The sequence below is a fragment of the Synchiropus splendidus genome, chromosome 1 (assembly GCF_027744825.2).
Source record: "Synchiropus splendidus isolate RoL2022-P1 chromosome 1, RoL_Sspl_1.0, whole genome shotgun sequence".
NCBI classification, from domain to species: Eukaryota; Metazoa; Chordata; class Actinopteri; order Syngnathiformes; family Callionymidae; genus Synchiropus; species Synchiropus splendidus.
The window spans coordinates 35,214,983-35,240,687 of record NC_071334.1 but is presented as its reverse complement, the minus strand read 5'-3'; the positions used below and the strand labels follow the sequence as shown (position 1 = coordinate 35,240,687).

Below are 25,705 nucleotides of genomic sequence, written 5' to 3'. Positions count from 1 at the left end.
TTTTTTGCTGCCTCTCGCCTGAAGTCGCAGGGTTGAACTCCAATCCTCATCAGTAGGAATAAGTCAGCTAAAAACAAATAAAAAACAATCTATTAAAGAATACTCAACGTGTATAAAAGTGCTGGTGGAAGGAGGTTTATATATTTTCTATTTTAATGTATTTTAATTTACGACCGAGATGAGCAACTGGGCCTCTCGGACGGGTGTGTGACGTCGCTCCTGATGGCTCAAGTAGCCAATCGGATGCACCGTTTGATGACTGACCCTGCGTTGATGTCGGGAAGGGGGCGTATCCTTCTCAGGAAGTCTGGTTCGCCTCGACACGACTTCATCTTCTAGATTTCTTCCTGAATTAATCCGTATTGAGTCAAACCAGTACACCAGAAACACCGTCCGCACCTGAAGCGTAGCGCCATAATTCTTGGATCCGACTTAACGACCAAGCGAACCGCAAGACACGGTCGCGTCGCCCGATGCACTAAACGAAAACGGAAGTTTGTTGCCAGCTGTCTGGCTAAGCTTCAGGGTGAGTAAACGCTTCAATAGTATTTACTCGGTAACACCAGTTTCACTCGAATGTTCTAGGTTTTTATACATACGATGTCGATTATGTCGTCAGAAAAACGAGTTAAACCTCAACTCTCTTCGACTAAGGAGCCGTTCAATGACGAAATAGCAATGGAGCTAATATAGTGAAGCTATGATAACGTAGTTATGTCGAACTGGCTGCTACTTGCGACATGTGTATATCTGTTTGTACAAATGACTAACTAAATCAGACGTATATGCTATGTATACGTATTTATATGCCTTCGTTTACATGTAATAATCTCAATAAATATATTTGTGTCGTTAGATATACAGACACAAATAAGTCCTTTTAAAAACAAGACCAACAGGAAATGAATAGAGTACAGCTAATAATAAATTGTTATGGTTGTGCTTGAGTAGGAAAGTTAATGAATTCAGACAAAACGCGAGATCACTCTTTGTATTGGACAATTGCATTTAAATGCATACATATAATGATCAGTTATCCAGTGATCACTGACGGCCCCAAACAATAGTCAAGGCAGTCTGTAGTAGAAGCGCATAACCCAAAAAGAATGCAGCCCAGACACTTTCAAACTTGTGAGATCAGTCTTACACTGAGAATGTGATCTGTTCTGCTTTTAGAATGTTAGGGACATGTCTGACTTGGTGGTCAGGTGATGGAGGAGGGCAGACTACCAATGTAATAAAAACAATTTTTATTGCCTTTTTATTCAGATTCCATTAGAGTTTGCTGTTTCAGATCAAGATGTTGTGGTCTAACATTTTCACAGAAGAACTGTGTGTGATTCAACCCTGTTGATTAACAGCAACAGCTTCCATGATTTATGAACACAATGGAAACTTTAGAAAATCATCATTCTATATTTATAGTGAAAACCCAGACTTAATCTGCATTTTTACAAATTCTATAACTATATTTTCCAAAATAATTGTAGTTGACGTGCAAAAAGTTGACTATTTATTAATTTCAATACTAAAGGTATAAACAATTACACAAAGAGATTTAATTAGAAAAGCATGGTCGTAAATAATGAGGAGGCAGCACAATATTTGAGTTTATATTCTAATGCAAATCTGTATTAAACAGACTCTCATACTTTGACTTTGACATCTATTATGGGTGTTTTCCTGTACAGGAAGAATGATCAGTATTCTAATGCTGTAAACTGAAAGTGATAACTCATGATGTCATCTCCTCTGCTGTTCGATGGAAGTCAAGAACGAACAAAGAAATTAAACATTATGGGATACAAGAGTTCAGTTTGTTATTAGTTATTGCACTGAGCTTGATTTAGTCTGATGGCTTGTTGATAATATGACAGTAAAATTAATTCTTGGGTGACTTCATTTAAAATATAAAAAATACATTTTTTTGTTTGGGATTTCAAATTCCTTCATAGAAATAACGTCCTTTGCCTGTCTTTATTTATTTAGAACTTCCAGAGTATCCATCATTGCCCTGTTGACTGCTGTTGAGTTTTGGACTATTGTTTTGGACTATTGATTGCAAATGTCTTAGATGGCGGTGAATTGAAATCCTACTATATCTATGTTTTCGAAAAGACCAGTGAGTCTGGAACGTCTGTCGCACCATAAAGTTCAACTTACTTTCTGGAAAATGTATCAATTTTAATTCAGTATAAATGATCATAAATAGGGGTGGGTATCTTTTACTATTTCATGATTCAATTCTTATTTTTGAGTCCATGATTCAATTTAAAATAGTTTTTTCGATTCAAAATGGTTTTATTCAAAGACATTTTGTTGTTGATCTAATCCAATCTAATATAAACAAATCTTCTGTGACCAAGCATCATCACATACTGCTTAAAGAACAATAAAAATTCATCCTTTATTAGGGAAAGAAAGTTCAGTTAAACATGTTGCCTTTTCAATTCTGACAAGTTCTTACCAGGAGTTCAATCTCTTGGTAAAGCTGTTCAATTCTTTTTCTTTTTTTTTCTTTTTTTTTCTTTTTTTTTTTTTTTAAAGAAATCAGATTTTTTGAGGTCATACATACATATACATACATATTACAGTTCCAATCAAATGAGATTTCTATGTGTCCTCAGTGTGAACTTTTTGTGCCCCCAAAATATCCCGCATGCACGTTGGAGAACTACCGTCACACGCAGCGAGGGTGCTCTATGTTTGTAAACAAGGACGCTAGTGGTGGAGCGTATCTGGTGATTTTAAAGCTGCTCTCCTCCCGGGGCCTGCGCATGCACATATTTGTTTTGAAGGAGCATGTTATAGACTGTTTCCACCGATAATGTATGCTTCAACTTTCGTCAATCAGTTGCTGTAAATAGGTGGAGCTTGTATTTTCTCAGTGGACCGCTTGAGCTCTGCATCAAATCGAAGTAGAGCTGGTAAAATTTCAGAGTGAAAAGCTACATGGACTCTTAAATAAGCAGACCTTACCTGAAATGTCACCATGACAACGTATAGAGAAGACAAATCCCTCCCTCCCTAAAAATCGCCTGCTAAATCACAATTACAATAAATAAGATCAAAATAAATAGCAATTCAATGCTTTTTCCAAATGGTTCATCCCTAAGATGCAGTGACATGGTGTCCTGGCACCATCACTAAAATGTCTGCTGCATAGAGGTATTTAATAGTGTGGGAGAGCAAGAATAGAACTGCTGTGTGCAACAAGTGTTCAGCCAAATTGAGAGTCTTCTCTATCTAGAGCCTTGTGTTTACATTATTATCCTGTATACTAGTAGTAGTAGTAGTCAAACGGTAGGGGTCCTTTAAATGGCGTCTTTAATTTCTACATGCTTCCTTGCAGTCTTTTCCTGCGCATGTGCTACTGGATGTAAACTTTAAATGACATATTGAAAGAACATCCACAGTAGAGATGCTGCTGCCGAGTGAGCAGCAAGTAGGGAGGAGCGGGCGCATCACAACCAGTGGGGCTTCATCAGAGTGCCACGCACAGTTTTTGTGGTTGGTATTCTGTCGTCGTGGTGACGCTTCAGCGTAAAGTGTGATTAAAAGTCTGTATACAGTGTTGGACTTTCCATCTACTGCCAGAGCAATCCATTGCAATTACTGTTAACGTGGAACCCAGTTTAGATGTGAAAAGAAATAGTTTACAAGGCTTAAAGTCAATATTCTACAGTGATTATAGGATTTTTTTTTCTCTTCACAATTCAATAAAAATATGCTACTCATCAATGCATCTCATGTCATTCTAATATGTAGGCCAGTCAGATTCCGTGTTATTAATTGCGTTTAATGAATAATGCAGAAAAAAAGCCTCCCCCCCCCAAAAAAAACAAAAAAAATGCTAAATCACAATCGCAATATTGTCAAAACAAATCACAATTTTTTTCAAATTATTCAGCCCTAAGGCCAGTCTGTCCTTGGAATGTTTTTTTTTTTTTTCAAACCTTGGATATAATTCACTGGATGATGCAATGTTATTTTTGAGATGCAAAAGGTATGTGTGAATAAAGTCCCTGCCTGATGTCAGTTTAGCTTCATCCACACAAGATGGTTTCTTATTACACAGAACTGGGACCATTCCACCTATCACGATGCAATCTCCTTCATCGTGTCCTGAGTCTGACCCTGGCTAACGGCCAGCCAAATGTGACTGGAAAACTCATTTAAATCCCCATGAGTTGGATAACTTTAGATTCCGGACAGATTGCTGTGCTCTTCCATACAGCTCTTAGGTTGTGACCCAGTGTTCATGATTGGAGTAACTAGGGCCGTATGGCATAGCCTCAATTCATGGAATTTTTTATCAGGATTACGATTATGTATTTCTTTCACTATAAAAACGTGATAGTCGTCCTGAAACGATTATTTAGCCGGACACCTCAGCTTCTCTCATTATGTCCCGATGCACCCAAACACTGCACCACACTTCGTACCTGTGAAAATTGACAACGGCGGCATGGTATTCAGAACCTGAGCAGACGCTCATCCAGTATTCTCAGTCATAACAGCAATGCTAGCTGCTTGCTGCCGATGTTTCAAAAAACAGTGATTATTGGGACGTAGATAAATTCATCAGAACAATTGCTTGCGCTCAACCAGAGTTGGGGTAATAAAATCGCGTAAAATAAAAGCGCTCCTTGTCATTCATCACCTTGCAGAGACGCAGGAAGAGCCCTCAAATATTTAAGTTTAATAATCAAAGGAGTGTCTTGGTCTATCACGAAAAAATGAATAAAGAACTTGGAATATGACATCCCAGCTTACAAATCAGAACCTCAAACATCTTTGCATCCCGGCCAAGTGCCTGCTCAGCTTGAAATATTGTCTCCTCTCTCCACTGTTCTCTAAAGCCTGACCATACAGATTGGTGTTTCTAGAGAGAAATATTTAACCTCCATGAAGAAGGTTAAATATAACTGTTAAATTATTATGTAAATTTGACACATTGTTTTATTGTACTTCATTGCTCAATAAAGTTTGAACGTTTAATGACTGCTAAATTAAATGTTAAGTCGTTCCATAATCGTTTGAATAATCGTGATTATGATATGAATCAAAATAATCGCGATTATCGTTTTTTTTTACGATATTAACACAAGTTAAGAAGAATTCTCACCAGATCTCTTCAGTAGCGGTATTTGGAAAGATTATCACTGGGGGATCTCAAACAAGTAGAGAAATCGATGTCAGGGTTCTCCCTTGCCCTTGAGCAGCATAGGGGAATTTTCAACTTTCTTTGTAGAAAATGTATTGAGATATAGCTCGACAGCAACTGTCAGTGCTCCCTCACTGTCAGTTAAGTGGGACTCTGCCTTTTAAACACAGCCCACCAACAAAAGAAATATTAGAAGCTTAGTAGATTAAAAATTATGAACAGGGGAATAAATGGAATAAATGAAAATGGCTGGACAAGTCTGTGACCAGGGAGACTGCTGGCAGATGAGAGTCTCCTTCATGCAAATCTGTACTTCCAACAAATGTTGGATTTATTTATTTTTTGAGTTTATTATTGCAGTGCTTTTCAATCTTAAGCCACGGCACACTACATTCATTGACTAAATTCCAAGGCACACCACCTGGACCTTGTACATTGTAACTTGTAAAAATGCTATTTCTGACTAGGGTTGGGTCCACTTGGGGACACTCATGCAACTGAGTCACAATTAAGACTTCTCTTGGAGAGGTTCCAAAAACCAATGATTATTAGGAAGTGGATGAGTACAAATGAGCAATTGCACGTTTCATTTTAAATGTGGTGGATAAACCAAGTGCTCCTAGTGTTGTTCTACTTGCTACAGAGACTGCAGTGAGAGCTTTCCTTTTGCAAACAACAACCTCACGTAACACGTACTCTCAAGAAGTTCCTTCAGAATAACCTCAGAGGTTCTGAAGAGACTGAAAAACATTCTTAAAGCACAGCATTGTAAACATTATTGGCTCTTGTGGTGATAAAGTCTTCCTTAAACTTACATTTAAAACATACAAAATGTGTGATTCATTTGCCATTAACCATGCATTTTAACTGTGAGTTTGAGCTTCAGTATGATTGATTGAGATCAACATTTTAGTCTATTGACAGCCCTGTTCATTTTAATTTATTCAAGTTTGTTTTTTTTTACCCCCATTTACAGACTGTATGCCTACTGCAATGGATTGGGGGAGCCATCTGTGTGGGAAGATGAGGAGATCAAGTCGGCGAGTTCAGCTCTCCTCCTCCTCCTCGTCATCTTGGGGCCTGGAGATCCACTTTTACCGCACAGACATCCCACCGTTGGAGTACTCGAAAGGCTGTTACACAGCTGAGGATCTCTGTGTAGATGCAGCCCAAAAATGCTGTGAGTGACCTTGAGCTTGCATGTCGATACAAATACCAGCGCCTAGGTAATGTGATGTTTTGGTTTGAAATGTGCTGTGATTGGGCCACATGACAAGACTTTGGTATTGTGTTTTTCTACATTAGTCTCAATACAAAACTCTGAATTGTTGGATTAATTTTAATCAAGTGGTACGCATGTGGAACAATGTGCATGAAATGCTCTTGTAATAACCTGCGGGAATAAGCATATGAACTCATGCCTCCGGAGCAGGTCTAATGATGTCAAATAACCTTGAAAACTATTGAGAAGTTGTGTGTGTAACCTGATGCAGTACGTGCTCCTTGGTCTTAGTCGACGTCTGCGGTGAACAAATATCAAACCTGATATCAGCTCTGTTTTGTAACTGATTTGCAGATGAGTAGAATTGTCTTCAGCTGCAACTTTTTTCACCCTCCCAAACTTTGTCTCCACGCATCCACTTGTGCTGTTGACTTATTTACTTCCTAGTCAAACCCAATGACAGCCTCAGTATCTTTCTGTTATTATACACAAATAACAATGTGTTTCATGTAAAAAAGCTATGTGTTTCTGATTCTCTTGCATTCTTTCCATTAGTCAGTCTCTATCTCAAACATATTCGATCTTGAACAGAAACCAGATAAATGGAGACTAAACAGTTTCATGAGTTCTACCGCAACAAGTGGTGACAATGGTGATGACGGTGACATGATTCTCAAGAATCGTGCCTGTAAAATGAGAATGGTAACTCATAGTGACGAAAGCTGTGCTTAGAAATGCATGCAAACAGAGAAACAGCAGCTTTCATGACCACAGCACATGTGCACTTTGGCTTGATTTTCCAAACCCTTGAACGGCAGCAGCAAAACGGCTGGGGCGAGACGTGGGTGAAGCTGTCTTACGGCAAATAGATCTGGTGGTTCCTATCTGTCAGTGGATCTGCTTTCTCATCATTATCAGAATCAATGGAATTTTTTTTGTTTTTTTTTAAAAAAGGAAGTACTGTTACACTCTTATAACCAAGGACTTGACTGCTGAACTGACAATACAACATGCTGTCACATCTTCTGTGATAAAATAGATTTATATTTTTTTGTGTCATTTTGTGACTTCTTTCTTGAGCTGTTTTTGTAAAAAGCATTTCAGAACACAAAATGGTGAAGCATTTTGCGAAACCCCACAGAAAATGCCTAATTGTAAATGTATAATTGTTTACTTAATTATTTTTTTCCAAAAAAATACTACATTAGTTACTATATAGTTGTTCCAGATTTTGAAATCTGCCCTTTTGTCACCTTTTGTATGGCCTTTCCAACCACCATGTTTCATTTCTATTGTTTATATTTATTGTTATTATTATTATCTTCCCTGTAAAATTTAATTCCTGACTCCACTTCAAGTCAACAAAGTAATATAAGCTTGACATCTTCATTAAAATGTGTGGAAGTCCCTTCTAGCACTTGTAATGTAAAGCCATGTTTTAGATGATTAATTTTCATGTGAATCAAGATCAGATGCTCTTCCACTGACCAATGAAGGAAATGGACAAGAAAACAAACCATTAGTGTGCATAAATGATCGCCTGTGCTCCATCCTTCACTTACCAAGCTTTCTTTGAGATCGATTTGGCTATGTTGGCACTGTTCCATTTTATTCAGTTTTAATTTGGTTTAATCTTCACTCTTTCCCTCAGCAATCTCGCCTCTGTGCCATAACCTGTTCGCCTTGTACAATGAGGCACAAGGCATGTGGTACCCGCCCAACTATGAGTTCAAGATCTCCAGTGACTCCAGCCTCAAGCTTCACTACCGTATGAGGTAAGCTCATTGCTGGTATTTTTTTTTAACCAAAGTTGCTTTTAGTATAATGTTGTGTTCATCCATTTGATGTGGGCAGAACAGCAGGATGAAAAACAGGAAGGACCTCACTTTACACACAGCTACTGGGGCTACACACACACACACACACACACACTGTTCAGAAAAAGTTGAGACAAGAAGCCATGTGATTTAGTAGTTGACCAAGAAGGTCAGTTTCATGTCTGCATGTGGCAAATTGGCTGTGTTGAAGTGTGGTATTTGATGGATCTTAAATGCAGGTTGTATGCTGTTTTTAGGTGATCACAATGGTCACAATGTAATCATATTGCTGTTTGATAGTCATTCTTGATGTAATTGAAACGGAAAAAAAATCAAAAAGTTCTTTTATTATCTCAAGTGAAAATGACACCCGCCAGTCAAATAATCATGACATCCCTTAAAACGACAGTACAAACATTGAGCTTTTTAACTGCCATTTTTTGTGGGATTGTGTGGAGCGATGGGCACTAGATCAGACCAGATAAGAACAACAAATGACCCTAGCCATTGTACAAAAACACAAACATTTTAAGTCTTTATTCTGCACCATTTTTAAGCATCCTTAAACCTATATTGTTGACAAATGCATTACCGATCGGCCAACTTTTAATACCAGCTGTTCATAACCTTGACTCATCAGTGTGACGACAGGACCCTGAGCTCAGCTCAATTTCTCAGGACTTCAGTACCACTTGTAAAAACATGAAAAACGGATCTTTCTTCCCAAGTTTTAAAATGAAGTAGAAAAAAATGACACAGACGGGACTAGACTAGGATGATCTTCCAGACAGTGGTGCAGATGTATGCCATCATTTCATTTCATTTGACTGTCAAACCTGCTCTCTATTGTTCTTTCGTCTAGTGAAAGCTGTAATGGAATCCGAACTCCTACTTACCATTTTGGAAACAAAATGTTATACCCCAGTAAAACCATCACTCAACTAAGAAGTAGCAGCATTCAAATTATTCCCTGTGGTGCCTTGCATGGACTGCCTCCCTCATTCTTGAAGTTAAACAAATCTTAAACCCTAATATTATATAAAGATTGTGAGTACACATCATGAAGTGATAGATGAACATATATGTTATTTGTCATGTTGGTGTTTTGATTCTAGAGTAAAATGTCAACATTACTGTGGGTTGTAGTTAAACTTCCGCTTTCTGTCGACCAGCAGCATGTTTTGAATATTGTGGTAAGGTCAACCGAACAAATTGTGTGCTGTGGTTCAGCTTTGACACCTTACTTTTATGTGTCTCATGTGCAAAATAAGTGCTTTTATTTTGTAGAAGTAAAAAAAACAGTCTTTGCCTATGTATTGAACCCATATTTTTAGGATCTCAGTTATCTTTTTCAGCCTTACTGCACCTTAAACACGACTTTTGTTTCTTCTCAGGTTTTACTTCAAGAACTGGCATGGCACGACAGAAGGAGAGTCCCCGGTTTGGCGACACTGTATCAGTAAACTACGAGGAAGCCATGGCTCTCAGAAACCCCCTGAAGGAACTCCGCTGCTAGATTCTGCATCTCTGGATTATCTATTTGCACAGGTAAAGGAATTTGTGAATTTTTCCTCCCTGAATTTCTATATTGTTTGACCTGCTTTTTTAAAATTCAAGTCAGGTGTAGTGTATTGATTTAAGGAAGTGGGATTTTAGATTGCTCTTTAAAATAAAGTTTGTTTTTTGTGATTCTTTCACTTCTCCCTCCAAAAACCCAATTCTAGTAACCTAGCCATTTTGTATTTTTAATCCTCAAAATTAGGCTTAACAAAGTGTCCTCTCTCTGCTGATTAAAAACTCATGCAGGGTCTCACAAAGACAGAAGTACAAGAACACACACACTCATGTTTGTTTTGCTATTTTTGTGAGGACCTCTTATTGCCATAATGCTTTCCCCAGCCTCTCATCCTGACCTAACCATTCAAAACAAAAGGCTAACCTTCACCTGGACTTTGAACCAATCTTAAGCCCAATTGTAATAATGAAATCCTAAATCCAAACTACTTTTCCTAACGTTTTAACCCTCTAAACCTTGTGAGGACAGGCCAAAATGTCCCCCCCACCCCAACATCAACAACCCAACATAACAGATACTCTCAAACCTCAGAGCCACTGAAGAGGCTCAACAACATGCTAAAAGCATAACATTGTAAACTCATGCCCTAAAGAACAGCGCAACAATGGAGAACACATTCTGAAAGGATGCTCTTGTTTGGATTGAGTAGGACCAAAGTGCACTGCCATATCTATACAGGGCCTTGTGGAGGCTTTTGCATTTTTTAAGGCTGCTCAAGCTAAACCCTGTATTTTGTTTGTAGATGCTATATTGCCACTAACTATTCTCAACTAAATATTCTCCCTGTGTGCAAAGTTGAAAAGCAAGTGTTCAATGTTTAAATAGTTGATTATATAGTCAACCATGAAACATAAATAGGAATAGGGAAACTGTCTTTGTTTTTTTTTTGTGTTGTTTTGTGTCTTTTAATGCTCTCCTCTCTGTTCAGGGCCAATCCGACTTCCAAACCGGCTTGGTTCCAGTCAGACCAGCCCAGAGTGAGACAGACAAGCTGGAAATTGAGAATGAGTGCCTGGGAATGGCCGTGATCGCTATCACTCACTATGCTAAGAGCACGGGAATATCTCTGTCAACTGCTTCCAAAGAGATCAAGTAATTATATTTTCACCATCATTGAACTACTTCAGAGAACACCAACAACAGAAGTCTGTACTTAGTCTGGCCGATCACTTTTGTAATTCAAAACTTTGACCCCATTCTCCTTTGGCTTTGGATTTAAATGTAGACATAAAACAAAGCACTTTTTTTATTCCAGAGATGCCTAGGATACATGATGAGACACACCTCTAGCATGAGCTGAGGCCCATGAAAATATGTGATTTCTCTTTTTTGTTCTTCTTCTCAAGCTACAAACGATTCATCCCTGAGACACTTAACCGAACCATAAAGCAGCGCAACATTTTGACCCGCACCCGCATCAACAATGTCTTCAAGAATTTCCTCCAGGAATTTAATGACCGAACAGTCAAGGACAGCAACATCAAGCTCTACGACCTGAAGCTCAAGTACTTGGCCACACTGGAAGGCCTGACCAGTGGACTGGGATGTGAGCTGCTGACGCCCATTTCACTCAACGTAACCCAAGAAGGAGAGCTCATCAACGGAGGTAAGCAGGGACTGGTGTCTTTGCCTTTTGCACCAAGTAAAGCACCATTCAACCTGGCAATATGGAATTTTTGAACAGCTCTCTGACTTGCAGTGACTATCTACAATCTTGAATGTTTAGGTACTACCAACATACCCAAGCGTCCCATACTCTTTATCTGTCTTGTTTAGAATTCCTTTCTATTATACTATATGCATCACCTATGCATCAAATTAATCTGGTAGATGGAACACCTTGTGTGATAACGTGTTAATTTGTGTCGAATTAAAAGAAAATTCAAATTCAGTGTAAGGTGAGGTCGAAGTCCAGCAGTGTTCTTAAAATGTAAATAATGAAATTAGGAGTATAATCTGTGGCTTTCAACGTGTGCTCTGTTTTTATGCAATGTTTACCCTTCGTAGGTTACTATAACCAGAATCAGAACCTGGATGCAAGTCAAGACATGCAGGTCCTGGTTTCTGGTGTCACTGGTATATCCTGGAGGAAGAAACCCCCCACTGTAAGTAAAAGCACAGCAAAGGTTTTGATGCAAGATATATATATATATATATATGTCTTGCATCAAAACCAAATCAACATTTTTTTTGTGGGTGTGTTTCAAACAGCTACCAGCCATTCCCAAAGAAAAAGGCAAGCCAAAGAAAACTACATTTGATGGAAAAACAAAGAAGAATGGAACAGACGACGGTTGGCTGGTCTTTTGTGACTTTGATGAAATCACACACGCCGTCATCCGAGAAGCAACTGTCACCATTAAGAGACAGGACAACAAGAGGATGGTTAGAACAGTCAAGTCAAAATATTACCTGTCTCTCCTCCCGTAAACTTCGATCTTTTTTTGTCTTTTCAGGAGTTAAAGATGGCTTCTCATGAAGAGGCCCTGTCTTTTGCAGCACTCGTGGACGGCTATTTCCGACTGACAGTGGATGCCCACCACTACCTGTGCAAGGAGGTGGCGCCCGCTTCAGTGGTGCAAAATATCGAGAATGGCTGCCATGGCCCCATCTGGTTTGTTGATTAAGATATACTTGAAATGCTTAATGCTGTTGTTGTTCACTGTAATGTAGTTGCATGCAAGGTATTTATTGTTGTATTTTAATAGATCAAGCTTGACCATATGACGTTGAGGTGCCTTTGTTCTTCTTGCTTTCCTCTCCTACAGTACGGAGTATGCGATTCACAAGTTGCGGCAGGAAGGAAACCAAGATGGCACTTATGTCCTGCGCTGGAACTGTACCGAATACCAGTATATCATCATTACTGTGGTCTGCAATGAGGTAAGCTAAAAATCAGAATACCATTGATCACTCAGTCACGGTCAAAAATATTGACGCACATGATATTTTTGTCAGAAAAAGCTACAGTTTTCACAGGTAATTGGTGTAATGGCAAATGACTTATTGTCACAGCCAGAGGCTCTCACCCTCAAGTTGTCTCTCCCCTTGACGGTCTGATTTATCCATGGTTCCATTTTTTTTTCCATTTATCCATGATTTATCCATCCCCTTGCAAGTCTGATTCAAATAGAATTTCCCTGGTAAAAAAGTTGGCAACAAAATGACCACATAAATGCAATAGTTATGTGAAAGTGATGTTTATTATGCCGTGTCTCCAACAAGATGTCCAGGATGATTCGTCACCAGTTTTCCTCAGATCCATCCATTTGGGGTGCAAGCATTGAACAATGAAGTTTCACAACATAATCCACAGATTATATAAGATTTTCCAGCTGTCTTGTCTCCTAAGTTTACATGTAGTGACAGAGACAACATAGAGCAGACGTTGGGTTTCCAAAAATGGTAATAGGTGATCAAGTCTCCAAAAGGAGTGTGGGTAAGATAAACAACCTAGCTATTCGTTCGCTGTTTGAAAAGCTCCTAAGTGATCAAAAGTCCTAATTGAAATACCTGCTGGGAAGTTGTGGTTCTTTTTAACCGCTGTCCTGTCTCCTTGAGTGTCTGTTTTACACACTGAAGCATAGTAGGTTATCTTGTGGAGCCCTGTTTTGCCTGTTCTGCTACTTGTACAGTAGTTAATATACCACATTTCTGATCTCATTATTTCCCCACCAGTATGATCAAAATCAGCGTCGCACCATTCCACAATACAAAAACTTCCAAATTGAAGTTGGTCCTGAGGGATTCCGACTGTTTGGCACCGACATGGTGCGACCCACCCTGAAGGAACTGCTGGAGCATCTTGGCAGTCAGAGTCTCCGCACTGAGAATCTTCATTTCCATCTCAGCCGTTGCTGTCCCCCACAACCAAGAGGTGAGACATAATCATGTGCAAGATTAATTGCAACTTCAGAATCGGAATCAAATTTATTGCCACGGTCTAGGAAAGTGCTTTGCAATGAAGTGCTGACAAATAAAATAAAAATAAAAAATAAAATAAAACAACAAACAAATTTAACAGTCGACGGCCGAGGGGAAGAAGCTGTTCTTGTGATGGGAGGTTCTGGTCTGGATCGACCGCAGCCTCATAACATAACCTAACATAATGCTGACAAACTGTTCCACTTTGCACAACAAATGTTAAGGACCTCGTACTGTACAGTGAACTGAACACAAAAATAACTGCTGTCTGACTTTATTTGAACATTTGTATCCAAACTCCACTGTAGCACACGTAGACCAAAAGTTTTGGGACAGCTACCTTGAGATGTGATATTTTGAAACAAGAATGAAAATGTGTCTTGTGTGTTCTTGCATGTATGTTCAAAATGAGCGGCAGTTGTTTTGTTCGTGGAACAGAAAAATGATTTAATTCATAGATGTAGCAACAACAGCTGATTTTCCGAATTGACTTGATCTATAATGTATGTTTTAATTTTAGTGGCTTGTCAAGTATCACAGTCTCACATTCACAACGCAAAATGGTGTCAGGAAGGAAGATAGTTGTACATGTGGGTTTCCGGAACAAAATAACACTCTCACACTCTCGTGTTTACTTCTTGCAGGAAGAGGTGATGCTCTTGTAGTTTATTTTGGTTGTGTTGCTCCTGCATTCGAGACAAGACCACCGTGCTTTGACCTGTAGATGAGATGTTGTTGTATTTCTCAGGTTTTTAAATGAAACTGTGTTCATCTTAAAATCGATCAGTCGAAAAATGTCCCAGTTTAATAATGGCGCTGGGTTCACATGGGCTCAACAGATGCTGCATCGAAAGAAGTCACTATTTCTCTAAATATATTAATAATGATCTTACAATTGTGCATCTGTTTTTAATGAAGTAAATAAATCTTAACTTAGCTCAAGACTTTTTCTGAAGCCGTACAATTCTCTTTCCCACTTTTCAACCACAGTGCTGTTTTTGTTACAACTTTGGCACCCACACAAACATATGATGTGGTGACAAGCAGGAACACATATATTACACTCACACACGCCCACACACATTTATTCTCAATATGTTTTCCTTCTCTTTCAGTTCACTTTGTCTCTTTTATGTTATTGTGGATTTCACGGCTGTTGCTATCATAATTTTAATATTGTATCATTGTTCACCTTTTTCCCATAGATTTAATTTGAATAGTTGTTTTCATTCTAAATAATATTTTCAATATTGTACAACAATGATACCATGCTATTTTTAATGGATGTGTTATACTTATTTAATACTGGGGGAAACAACATCCACAGTTTTCCTTGAATTTCTTCTTTTCTAGACCTGCAGCCTATCCATGTTTACAAGGTTTCTTTTAGTTATCATGCGCATTGAAATGTGTCAAATCTTTCACAGTATAAAAAAAGTCTATGTATTTGTCCACATGGTGTTGCTTTAACCAGTTTGTCTTTGTGTTACAGAAGTTTCAAATCTACTAGTGGTCACTAAAGAGAGGGCTCCCACTCCAGAGACTCCCACCCATCTCAGTTTCCATCGCATCCTCAGAGATCAGATCAAGAAGGTACATCGGGATATCTTTCTTGTTGCATCCTAATAACAATGCTTTTTTACTAACCGCAAGCATGTTTATAACAACGACAGATATAGATTGCTAATTGATAATCTGGAATAAAAAAAGAAGTCATGTTATTCATTGTTGAAATCAGTGATCTGATGTCTGACTTTTACCAGGAGGAGCATCTGGGTGTTGGTACCAGAACCAATATCTACTCCGGCATTCTCAATGTCAAAAGTGATGAAGACGAGGATGCAGGCTACTCCTCCTTCCAGGAAGTCCATGTGGTCCTCAAAGTGTTGGATTCTGGACACCGAGACATCTCCCTGGTGAGATTTGGACTGTTAAAACCACTCGAGACTTTTGTGTTTTCAGCGGTTGATTTGATGCACCTCAATCCACAGATGTAGCAGTTAGATCCACTGTTCTTCTATGAGGAACATCTAAGAATCACACCCATATTACCTCATGGAATACAAATGTGTACCTTTCCATTGACAGGCCTTTTTCGAAACAGCTAGCATGATGCGACAAGTGTCCCACAAACACATAGTGCTGCTCTATGGAGTGTGTGTCCATACACAAAGTAAGTCATTTGTTCATATTAGTATCATGTTATCAGTCAGCCTCACTTTCAGATGTAACTCTGTGTGTGCCATGCAGACATCATGGTGGAAGAGTATGTCCAACTTGGACCTTTGGACATGTTTATGAGGAGACAGCAGAGCGCACTCAGCACACCGTGGAAGTTCCAGGTTGCCAAGCAACTGGCCTCAGCTCTGAGTTACCTGGTAAGAAAATGCAAGCCAAGATTCTACACAGTGAGCTGAACAGTATCGGAAATATATATTTAAATAATTGAATAATGTTTTCTATCTCATTGACTTATTTTAATTTGCATAGTCTAATAATATGCCTTCAGCTGTGTAATTGTGAAAAGAAAAAAGGGAAAAAAGTTTAGCATTTTACTTCCTCTTTTCCGACAAGTCAGTCCACCCACTTCTGGTTTTACTCCGTGCTTGCCACAGTAACCCAGTGTTTTGCAGTGATTGAGTTCAAGTCCTAGTTCTAAAATTGGCATTTTGTTTGTTTGTAGGAAGACAAAAAGTTGGTCCATGGCTTTGTCTGTGCCAAGAACATCCTCATGGCCCGAGCCGGCCTGGAAGAGGAAGAAGAAGGGCCCTTCATCAAGCTCAGTGACCCAGGAATACCAATCACTGTGCTCTCTAGAGAAGGTTTGAGAGCACACTCATGAAAAGACAAAAACACATTTACAGATGCAACACCGTAACACTCCCACAGATGTAAAGGTACACAGCTGATGTATTAAGGCTCAATACTGAGGCATGATGCATCTTCCTGATGGTGAGGAACTGAAATGGAGAGTCATTCAGTCGAAGAGGTTCAGCCATCGGATCGAGGTGCTAGCAGTAAAACACTATCATTTAAGTGAGGCAAAAACATCTTGTGACTGTAAGTCAAGTGCTTCAGCTGTTGCTATGCATCATGTGACCTATATCATGCGTGGTGAGTTCTTCTAAGCGCTGCCTGAAGTGGCTGGTGGCAGATCAAGCTTAATAATTTAGAAAGCAAAAATAGAATACCAAAAAACTGAATTAGATTTAGAGGGTTTGTCTGTTGCTGAAGTCACTTGTCAGATCAGCATTGAAAATAAACAGCACAGAACATAATGGCCACAAGGACATTTGCTCCACTGTTCCTCCCCAAGCGGCAGGGTCATGTTTCTATGCCCATTAGAACTGAAAGCGGTAGCGTTGAGCGTGTGCAGATGCATCAGTAAACCACAGCACCAACTGGAAGTGTTTTCATGTAAATGTCCCCCGGGAAACGCTCCTCCTTCCCTCCTTGTTACCAGAACACTTTAACATTTCTTCTGTCTGCAGCACTTTGTAGATTAACCAGTATTCCAGTTACACATCAATGTCCTGCCATATGAGCACTACACGGATGCTGAGAATCCCCTCTGGAGCCAGCTTCCCAGCAGCAAACGCCCTCATCCCCTAAACTCCTTTCTCTGTTCCCACTATTCACATTTCAGTATTATTACGGAAACTGAAGCTTATTTTATATATTAGGTAATTGTTAAATGTTGTTCGTCTGATCTGTCGCTAGCAAAATAACTCAAAATGATAATTTTGATGGCGTACCGGTCTCTTTGAAAGAAAGACTTCATCGCGAAGGTACTGGGAGGAAGCTCAGTCTAGTTGTCTTGGTTGGGGTAAAACAAAATGCTGTGAGTGAATGAGTGTTTTTTTCCCGGTTCTTGTCATTCATAAGGCTGCTTTTGCTTTTGCAGAGACTGTGCACCGCATTCCCTGGATAGCTCCAGAGTGTGTGAAGGATGTGGCATCCTTGGGCGTCGCAGCAGACAAGTGGGGCTTTGGCACTACACTGTGGGAGATCTGTTATGACGGAGAAGTCCCACTCAAAGACAAGAAGCTCACAGAGGTAGACAGATCATAGATTCCAATAACATCCTTTTGTTGATAACTGAAATGTTGGACTGTTTTGGTGCGCTGTGCAGAAGGAGCGGTTCTACGATAGAGAGTGCCAACTGGTCACTCCAGACTGCGAAGAGCTGGCAAAACTGATGACCCACTGCATGAACTACAACCCCAAAAAGAGGCCTTTCTTCAGGGCTATTGTCCGAGACCTTGATGAGGTGGAACGACAAAGTAAGTGTTGTGGATTTTGTTAGCACAGTTGTAAGCAGTTATGACACGTACGATGCACATTAGGTTCAAAAGTCAGTTCTAGTGACCCTATCTCACACAGCTCACTGTTTCTAAGGAATATATCTAGTGGAAGCATTTACTCTTTTAAACCTTTCCCACAGCCTTCCTTCACTATGCTGAGGAGTTTTACCATCTCTGTGACAGTCTTTCTCTGGAAGGCAGAGAATGGTGTTGTTGTCGCAGTAAGGCTTAAAAAAATTCACTTAACACATAGAAATACAACACTGCACGGCAAGCCTGAGCGAGGTCATCGCACATGGAGCTGAGCTGACAAGTTGGGGTGTTTAGATAGGCAGCTCATTTGTCTCTTCGCCAATGATCATCCCAGAACAAACACTGCAGCTGCTTTCGCACTGTCGAAACCGTTTTAGTTCTTTTGTCTCAGAACCATTCTTCCTCCCATTGACACACCATCTTTGTGGGGTACGCTTATAAATATAATGGTTTCCCAGGTCTCTCACCCTAAACCTAACTGTCCAAAGCAAATGGCTAAACAAATTTATAAATAGTGAGCGATGATGGGGCTGTTTATGTTGCCCTCAGTATTGTCCTCAGTGATTTTGCAGCATCAATAAAATTACAGAGGTTCTTGATCACAGATGATGGAATGCTGTGCAAGTTCAAAGTGGTGAAAGAGAAAGTTGTTTACTCCTCTCCGATGTTTGAAAAGGAAGTTCAACTGGTTCATTGTCTCTGTCATTTCCCTCTGCTGGGCCTCTTGGCAAAATGTAGCGCATGTGCTGTGCTGGTTAAGCTGCAGACGGCCAGCATGTAGCATTAATATTGCATGTTTGCTTTCATGGCTGTGACGCAGCATGTCAAATCACTACGGTGGAATAGAAAATGAGTGAGACCAAACAGTGCACAAGTACACATTATACAGTGACGTGTCATCTTTTAACAATTTTTTAACTTAAATGTAATTATTAGATTTTTTTTTCCATTTTCCAATATTTTACTACTTGGAAAAAAATATTTCATGTTTAATCATAAAATGGAATTTAAGGCATCCTTAAGATTGTTATAACCCAAATATTACAATGGAATGTTTCTGTCATGTGTGTGATTGCAAACAACTGCATTTTAATACCTATAAAAATATATATTTTCCCGTTAGATCCCTCTTTTCAACCACCACAAGGAGGTGAGGTTGACCCCACTCTGTTTGAGAAGAGATTCTTGAAGAAAATTGCAGACCTGGGGAAGGTGAGCAGTTCTGTCTTTCTTCAAAATGCATGAATCATACCTGTATATATATTTAAAGCAATGGCCGTGACATTATGATAACTGTCTAAACAACAACCTTTTTTCGCTGTTAAAATTGAAGCTTACTCCGAGTGTGACTGAATAGCCGATCTCATCTACCACACTCCTTCCTGCAAACAAACTGTAGTGACACAGCAACCAGTTTTTCAAGTTGTTACGAGTCCTCCATTAAAACACAGACAGACATACAGCCATCCGCAGGCAGAGCACAACCCAACGTCCTCACACAAAACTCCTGTTATACTGCTCCCCAGGTTGTGATTGGTTCCGTAGGAACCAAGTACAGTATCAGTGTGCAGAGGACTGCAATATGTACATCACGCAAGCCCGAACACAGGAAATGTCACTTGCCTCTTCTAACTCCCCACCCTGCTCTCCACGTATTTAAAGCTGGTCAAGCTAAATCTAGAGCTATCCAGAGCACAGACCACGGAATTCATCGATATTTGAGGACCAATCTTTTTAGGTCATTCTTTACAGCTGTGGAGAAACTCTGCCTCTCATTTTTGCAGAATTGTTGTCATTCAGCCACTTTGGAATTTTTTTAACATGAACCGACTTTTTAAGTCATTGAGTTTAGCTTATGTTCTCTGGACCTCTAGAGGACAAAAAGTGGAACTGAAGTGTATCTGGTGTTCAGAAACTTGTCATTGTGTCTCCGCAGCAGTTATTGAAGTCCCATTTAAACTTGCAATCATATTGCAGGGCCACTTTGGGATGGTGGAGCTCTGTCGTTACGACCCTCGTGGTGATCAGACCGGTGAATTGGTGGCTGTTAAGTCACTGAAACCAGAGAAGAGTGATGAGCAGGGCAACAATTTGTCCACAGAAATAAACATCTTGAAGGCTCTCTATCACAAGAACATTGTGAAATACAAGGGCATTTGCCAGGAAGAAGGTGAGTATCCCGTACCTGGAAAGATGCACTGAATTTCAAGCTGCACAAAGAATTTGGAAAATAATGCCGATATACTTAAATAAATCTGAAATCTGAAATTTATATTGTTATAATATAAAAACTGTATTGTAATTAGATGTGCTCCATTTATTTTCTTTAAATTTAGTTTCACATATTGTTGACAGACTGATTCGTGCATTTTGAGGTTTATAAATCGCTATGTCAGTAATTGCTTTATTTGAACATAAAAGTAGAAATGAATAAAACGCAGTGTGTATTGTGTCCTAAACATTAAGAGCTAAGCCATTTGAAACAGAGATAGTCCTGTAAAATCTGCAAAGATTCATTGCTCATGGTTTTTATTCTAAAAGAAAATCCCCAATAATGCAGTCTTTTTGTTTAAAAAAAATGTTTTGACGTGAAATGCATAGATAAATGCATACATTTCTCTCAACAAATCAAATTGTGTAAAAAATTTTTGCATGTACTTATTCTGCTTTAACTTTATGAACTGCTGTTGATGAGTTCCTTTGTTTTGTACTCTTCTTTAGGACTCAATTTTTCATCTATTTTTGAAATTTGATGTGGTCATAGTTGGCACGGTCTACAGAGCTGCATCAAACATTAAAAAAACTGTAGCAAAACATTTACAAAACATTAGCATAATTTTGATTCATTCATTGAATAATAATAGCACAGATTAATTACATTTGAAGTCACTTTCGTCCTTAACAACATGGTTTTTCATTGCACCTATTCTAGAGACACTACATTATACAATGTGATGTCATAACCATAGGAAAATTGAGGTTTAAAACATCTTCAGAGCAGCATAAACGTTCTGTGTGCTTCATGCAGCCAAAGGAGTTCACATTAAGCATAACGTTCGACTGAAATGTGATCATTGTGGTGTCAAATATTAATGTTCAATTGAAGTTCCATTCATGGCCATTAATATTCCATCTTTTGTTGGGACAATCCCTTTGTACATGAGACCCCTAGGGCTTTGGTGCCACGCCCATGGTATTGTTTGTTTTTTTTTCTGCGGTGAACACTGACCCCCTGTGGGGAAGTGAGAGATCGACGCAAGTGGAAGACCAACCTGACTGTGTCGCCCCTGTTTTAAGACTGTCATAAATGCCTGGTTTGCAGGTGGTAAAGCCATTAAGCTGATCATGGAGTATCTTCCTCTGGGAAGTTTGCAGAACTATCTGGCGAACAACAAAAGCAGGATTCCTATCAGCACCCTGATCAACTACTCCATTCAGATTTGTGAGGTATGTCAAGTTCAAAGCTCCCTTGGCTTGTGGTTCCTCTCAATGCTGAAGGAAACATTTCTGGCCTCAGGGAATGAACTATCTGGGGTCCATGAATTACATCCACCGCGACCTGGCTGCCCGAAATGTGCTTGTGGAGAACGTCAGCACAGTGAAGATTGGTGACTTTGGCCTGACAAAGTGCATCAAGAAGGACGAAGGCTATTACAAGGTCACGGATGACAATGAAAGTCCTGTGTTCTGGTGAGTAACACAGGGTGCACATTAGTGAACTGACTGGAGGAAAGCAGAAGCTGTTCTTGCACTATAGCTAATAAGCAGAAGTGACTAGGGAAATGAATGTACATGCTTGGGCCTCCAGGCACTACATTTTTTCCAGAGGTGATATCCTACATGGTGCTGTGTGTCACAGGTACGCTCCCGAGTGTCTGACAGATTGCAAGTTCTTCCTGGCCTCTGACGTCTGGTCGTTCGGTGTGACCATGTATGAACTGGTCACTTACTGCGAGTCTGCCGAGGGCCCCATGAAGGTGAGCACCAGACACAGTTGTTGGTGTTAGAACCTGTGGGTCAGGCTGGTTCATTATTGGGGTTATTGTTCGCTCAGATGTTCCAAAAGAGGATGGGACGCACACAAGGGCAGACGACCGTCGTCCACCTGGTGGAGCTGCTGCGGAAGGGTTGGAGGTTACCGCAGCCGGACGCTTGTCCCGATTCTGTAAGTGACTTTATCGTGTGCCCTCTACTGTACATAAGCACTTCCCCTGCTGCTACTACTCTCATCACTGTTCCCCTAGCAGCTCGTACTTTTACTACTCAGACAACTGCGGCTACTGTTTGTACCAGTATTAGCTTTCACAATAGTATCTCCAAGCTCTGTTTTCCTTCTCCTTCCTGTTAGTACTTTTCTCTGACCACTGGCCATGGTTTTAGTTTTTCTCTGCAGCCTCTAGTCCCGACTCCTAATACCTTATTATTTAAATGCAGCACTTCTATTTCTATTCTTCTATTAGTACTTGTAATATTGGCGCTGTAAAACTCTTACTGGCACAAGTACTCGGATAGTTGATGCTCATTCTTTATGTTTATGATTTCTGCTGGTAGTCCATGTGTTAAGTTCACTATAATTAGATTTTCATTGTTGTATATTCATAATTTGGACATTTCTGTTTTCCATTAAAGGCTGTTCTCATGTTCTTTAAAAATAAAGCAGTAAAAATATCGGGAGAAGTTGCAACCACTAATCACAATTACACTATTGACTGTTACGATTGTGAGTATCATTTTGCAGCCTTAGCTGCTACCACTTCTTAAATCACTGCTCCATGACTCAGAGAATCTACTACTCCAGCGGATGGTCACTTTGAACAAAACCTGCTCATCTCTGGACTCTAACACACTGCACGACTCTTCTGTGCTACTGATCGTACCACCACCGTTTTCATGGCTGCCCTACTGTTTCTTGACCACTAGATGTCGCCAGTGAAGAATGATCTCCATGTTTGTCCTCAGTTGTACCAGCTGATGTGTCGCTGCTGGGAGGAGTTACCTGACCAGCGGATCACCTTCAAGCGTCTGATTGAAGAGCTGACCAACCTGCTGAGTCAAATGTCGCCGTCCACTGAGGAGTGAGGTCTGGAGCTGGAGGCGGTTGGCTCACACCCTGACAGAGGAGGAGTGAGAGGCTCAGATTTTAGGGACCTGCGTTTCACCATGTTATTGTCTGAAGGATTGTATGTAATGAGCCAGTAGATTTGCTTTACAACTACAATGATGATTCACAGCTGCAACATTACTGCGGAGACACAAGTCTGGGTCAGGGCTGCGCCGTGTGGCCTGGAATTGATACCATGATATGAATTGAATCCATTCAAGGCAATAGTTTAGATCGGTATACACTAGGGACGGGTGATACCTTATCGTACACGATATACCGCCAAACACAATCTCCACCACGACAATTCTGCATCTGCATCTCATGATAAATTCGATAAACACGCGGCTCACTCACTGCATTGGACTTGCACATGTGAACATGACGAAACCGTGACAGCAACTCAGTCTCTGGATCTGTCTTTATTTTATTAGATGGACTGGTCCTCATAGGTTCTTAGGTTCATAGCAATCGGGCAGCAGTTAGGGACCATCAACAAATTCTACAGCTGTCAAAGTACAAGAGAAATCTTCAATAAGGCAATGGAACACAACCATTTTTGGAGAGAGAATTGTGAAAAGGTTTTTCATCACACAAGACAAAGGACTGACAGTTTGTATAATGATAAGAGAATAGAATATGACTAAATGATCATTTATTCACATTATTTCTAATGTTTCTTCAGTAGCATCTAGGAAATGAGTCCAGACTGGTCCATAGTTCAAGTCAACTGTTCAGAGACATGAGATACACTAGAGAGGTGGCTCAATTTAACCACTAAATATAGCTGGCAGAGCAGTCTGTTAGACACCAGTGGCTTCTACCAGAGACGTGAAATTTAGTTATCGCGATAACTTTTTTTGTCCATACTGCCCATCCCTAGTATACACTGTTCCCTCTCAATATCACGGTTCACCTTCCGCGGCTGCGGTGTATCGTGCATTTATACAGGCCAGCCAACTTTCCTTTTTCTCATGTGGTAACTATACTTCACAATGCGCAGTGTGATGGCAGATGTCTGTTCCGCTCCACTCATCTTATGGTAAAATTTAAAAGCTCTGCGTGACTCTGCCTCTGCCATTCGATTTCTCAAATGTTGTGGGGTGGTCAGTGAACGTAATCCCCGCGATGAATTTACTGTAAACTGCCAAAACCTGTCATGCATATCACATGAGAAATAGTGATTCCAAAATAAAGTATTCATTCTCAGATTAATATTTGTCCAACAGCCCACCTGCATCTAGCCGTACACACACACACACACACACACACACACACACACACACACACACACACACACACACACACACCAGTGTTGTGGAGGTGTGTTGCTAGAGTCCCACGCGCATGCTGCACTCCCCTTCTCTGAGTCTTCACTTCAGCTGCTGGCCCTTTGGCCAAACTTGGAAAGTTGACCTGAAATGCATCATGTTAGAATTTTTGTTCTCCACAGTTCATCACAAGCCAGGACTAAATTGCACGCGAAGGGTTTAGAGATTCAAAGTTGTGCTCATCATCTTCAGCGTCTTGGCCCAGAGTCACAGCATTTTATTGTCAGTTATTAATTTATGTGCAAGATGTGTCGAACATATGAACCAGTGGGTGTTTTTACTTTAACATTTTGGGGGTGGTGGGCTCGTTTCAGTCAGTGTCTCTGTTTTTCAGCCACGGAGTTCCACTTGCTTTTAAATCACTGGTTATAAGGCCCAACCCAAAACAGGTGTTGGTCACAGGTTCTTCATGGTCACACACAAACATTTAAAATAACAATTTTAATGTGATGATTTAATTGGCTGTGTGAGGTGTGGATTGGCCAAACAGCATGGCACTTGTGGAGAAACTCCTGTTGATATTGTAAATGTGTAATCCTCTGTGTGTGCCATTTTGTGTCTTCTCTTTTTAAGTGGATGTAGTTTACTGACAATAATCATGTTTCAATCTTCATTTGGTACCAGTGTCTGGCTCGCTGGCTGATGGTAACTCTTGCTGCAGGTTTGGAGGGAAGGAGTATCAGGAATCGACAGTCATTCCGGAATGTAGCAGATGATCGTCTGCTGAGAAGTAGCATAAATATATATTTTTAGAAATGCAACGAACGGTGAAGTGTGTGTAAATAAACAAATGTTGCTGTCAGTCTTGCCTGTGATCAATAAAAACACTTCTCCTGCCTGCCTTCTTCTGTGACTGTTTCCAGACTAGTAACATGAGGCGCTTGTTTATCTGTGTGGGTGATGTGTGTCCAAGTGCATCGGTGTGTTTTCTGTACATGCCCCTGGTCCCCCTTTGTTCTGTTTCTTTTCATATATGAGCTGCTTATGAGTTTCTCTTGTGTTGTGCATCGCGCCTGCACCTTGTGACCTGGTTTGTCACGTTTCATTATTCTGTTTTCAAAGTGTTTTTAGTTTACTGTGCAGTTTACTTGCTAGTTGCTTTTAGGTGCATGTTTGTATTCGCTATGTCTTGTCTTGAAGGTGTGTTTCATTTGTTGTGGGTTTTATACCCATGTTGTATGTGTGTATTGTGTTATATTTTCTGAGTCTGCTTTGTATTTTGTGAGAGAT

The 25,705-nt window shown here is 40.0% G+C and overlaps 1 protein-coding gene across 1 annotated transcript; it reads left to right on the top strand.

Moving 5' to 3' along the window:
* The first annotated feature begins 292 nt into the window (after nucleotides 1-292).
* Nucleotides 293-25,682, top strand: jak1 (Janus kinase 1). The gene is made up of 25 exons (XM_053854866.1): nucleotides 293-526; nucleotides 6,144-6,347; nucleotides 8,041-8,164; nucleotides 9,601-9,754; nucleotides 10,711-10,874; nucleotides 11,129-11,388; nucleotides 11,790-11,887; nucleotides 11,994-12,167; nucleotides 12,239-12,396; nucleotides 12,551-12,665; nucleotides 13,461-13,659; nucleotides 15,199-15,299; nucleotides 15,470-15,622; nucleotides 15,795-15,879; nucleotides 15,957-16,084; nucleotides 16,390-16,528; nucleotides 17,611-17,762; nucleotides 17,839-17,989; nucleotides 19,167-19,255; nucleotides 20,021-20,213; nucleotides 21,366-21,490; nucleotides 21,561-21,733; nucleotides 21,903-22,020; nucleotides 22,098-22,208; nucleotides 23,003-25,682. The coding sequence occupies exons 2-25, from the start codon at nucleotides 6,149-6,151 to the stop codon at nucleotides 23,120-23,122; spliced, it is 3,483 nt and encodes a 1,160-aa protein (XP_053710841.1). The 5' UTR covers nucleotides 293-526; nucleotides 6,144-6,148; the 3' UTR covers nucleotides 23,123-25,682.
* Nucleotides 25,683-25,705: the final 23 nt, after the last annotated feature.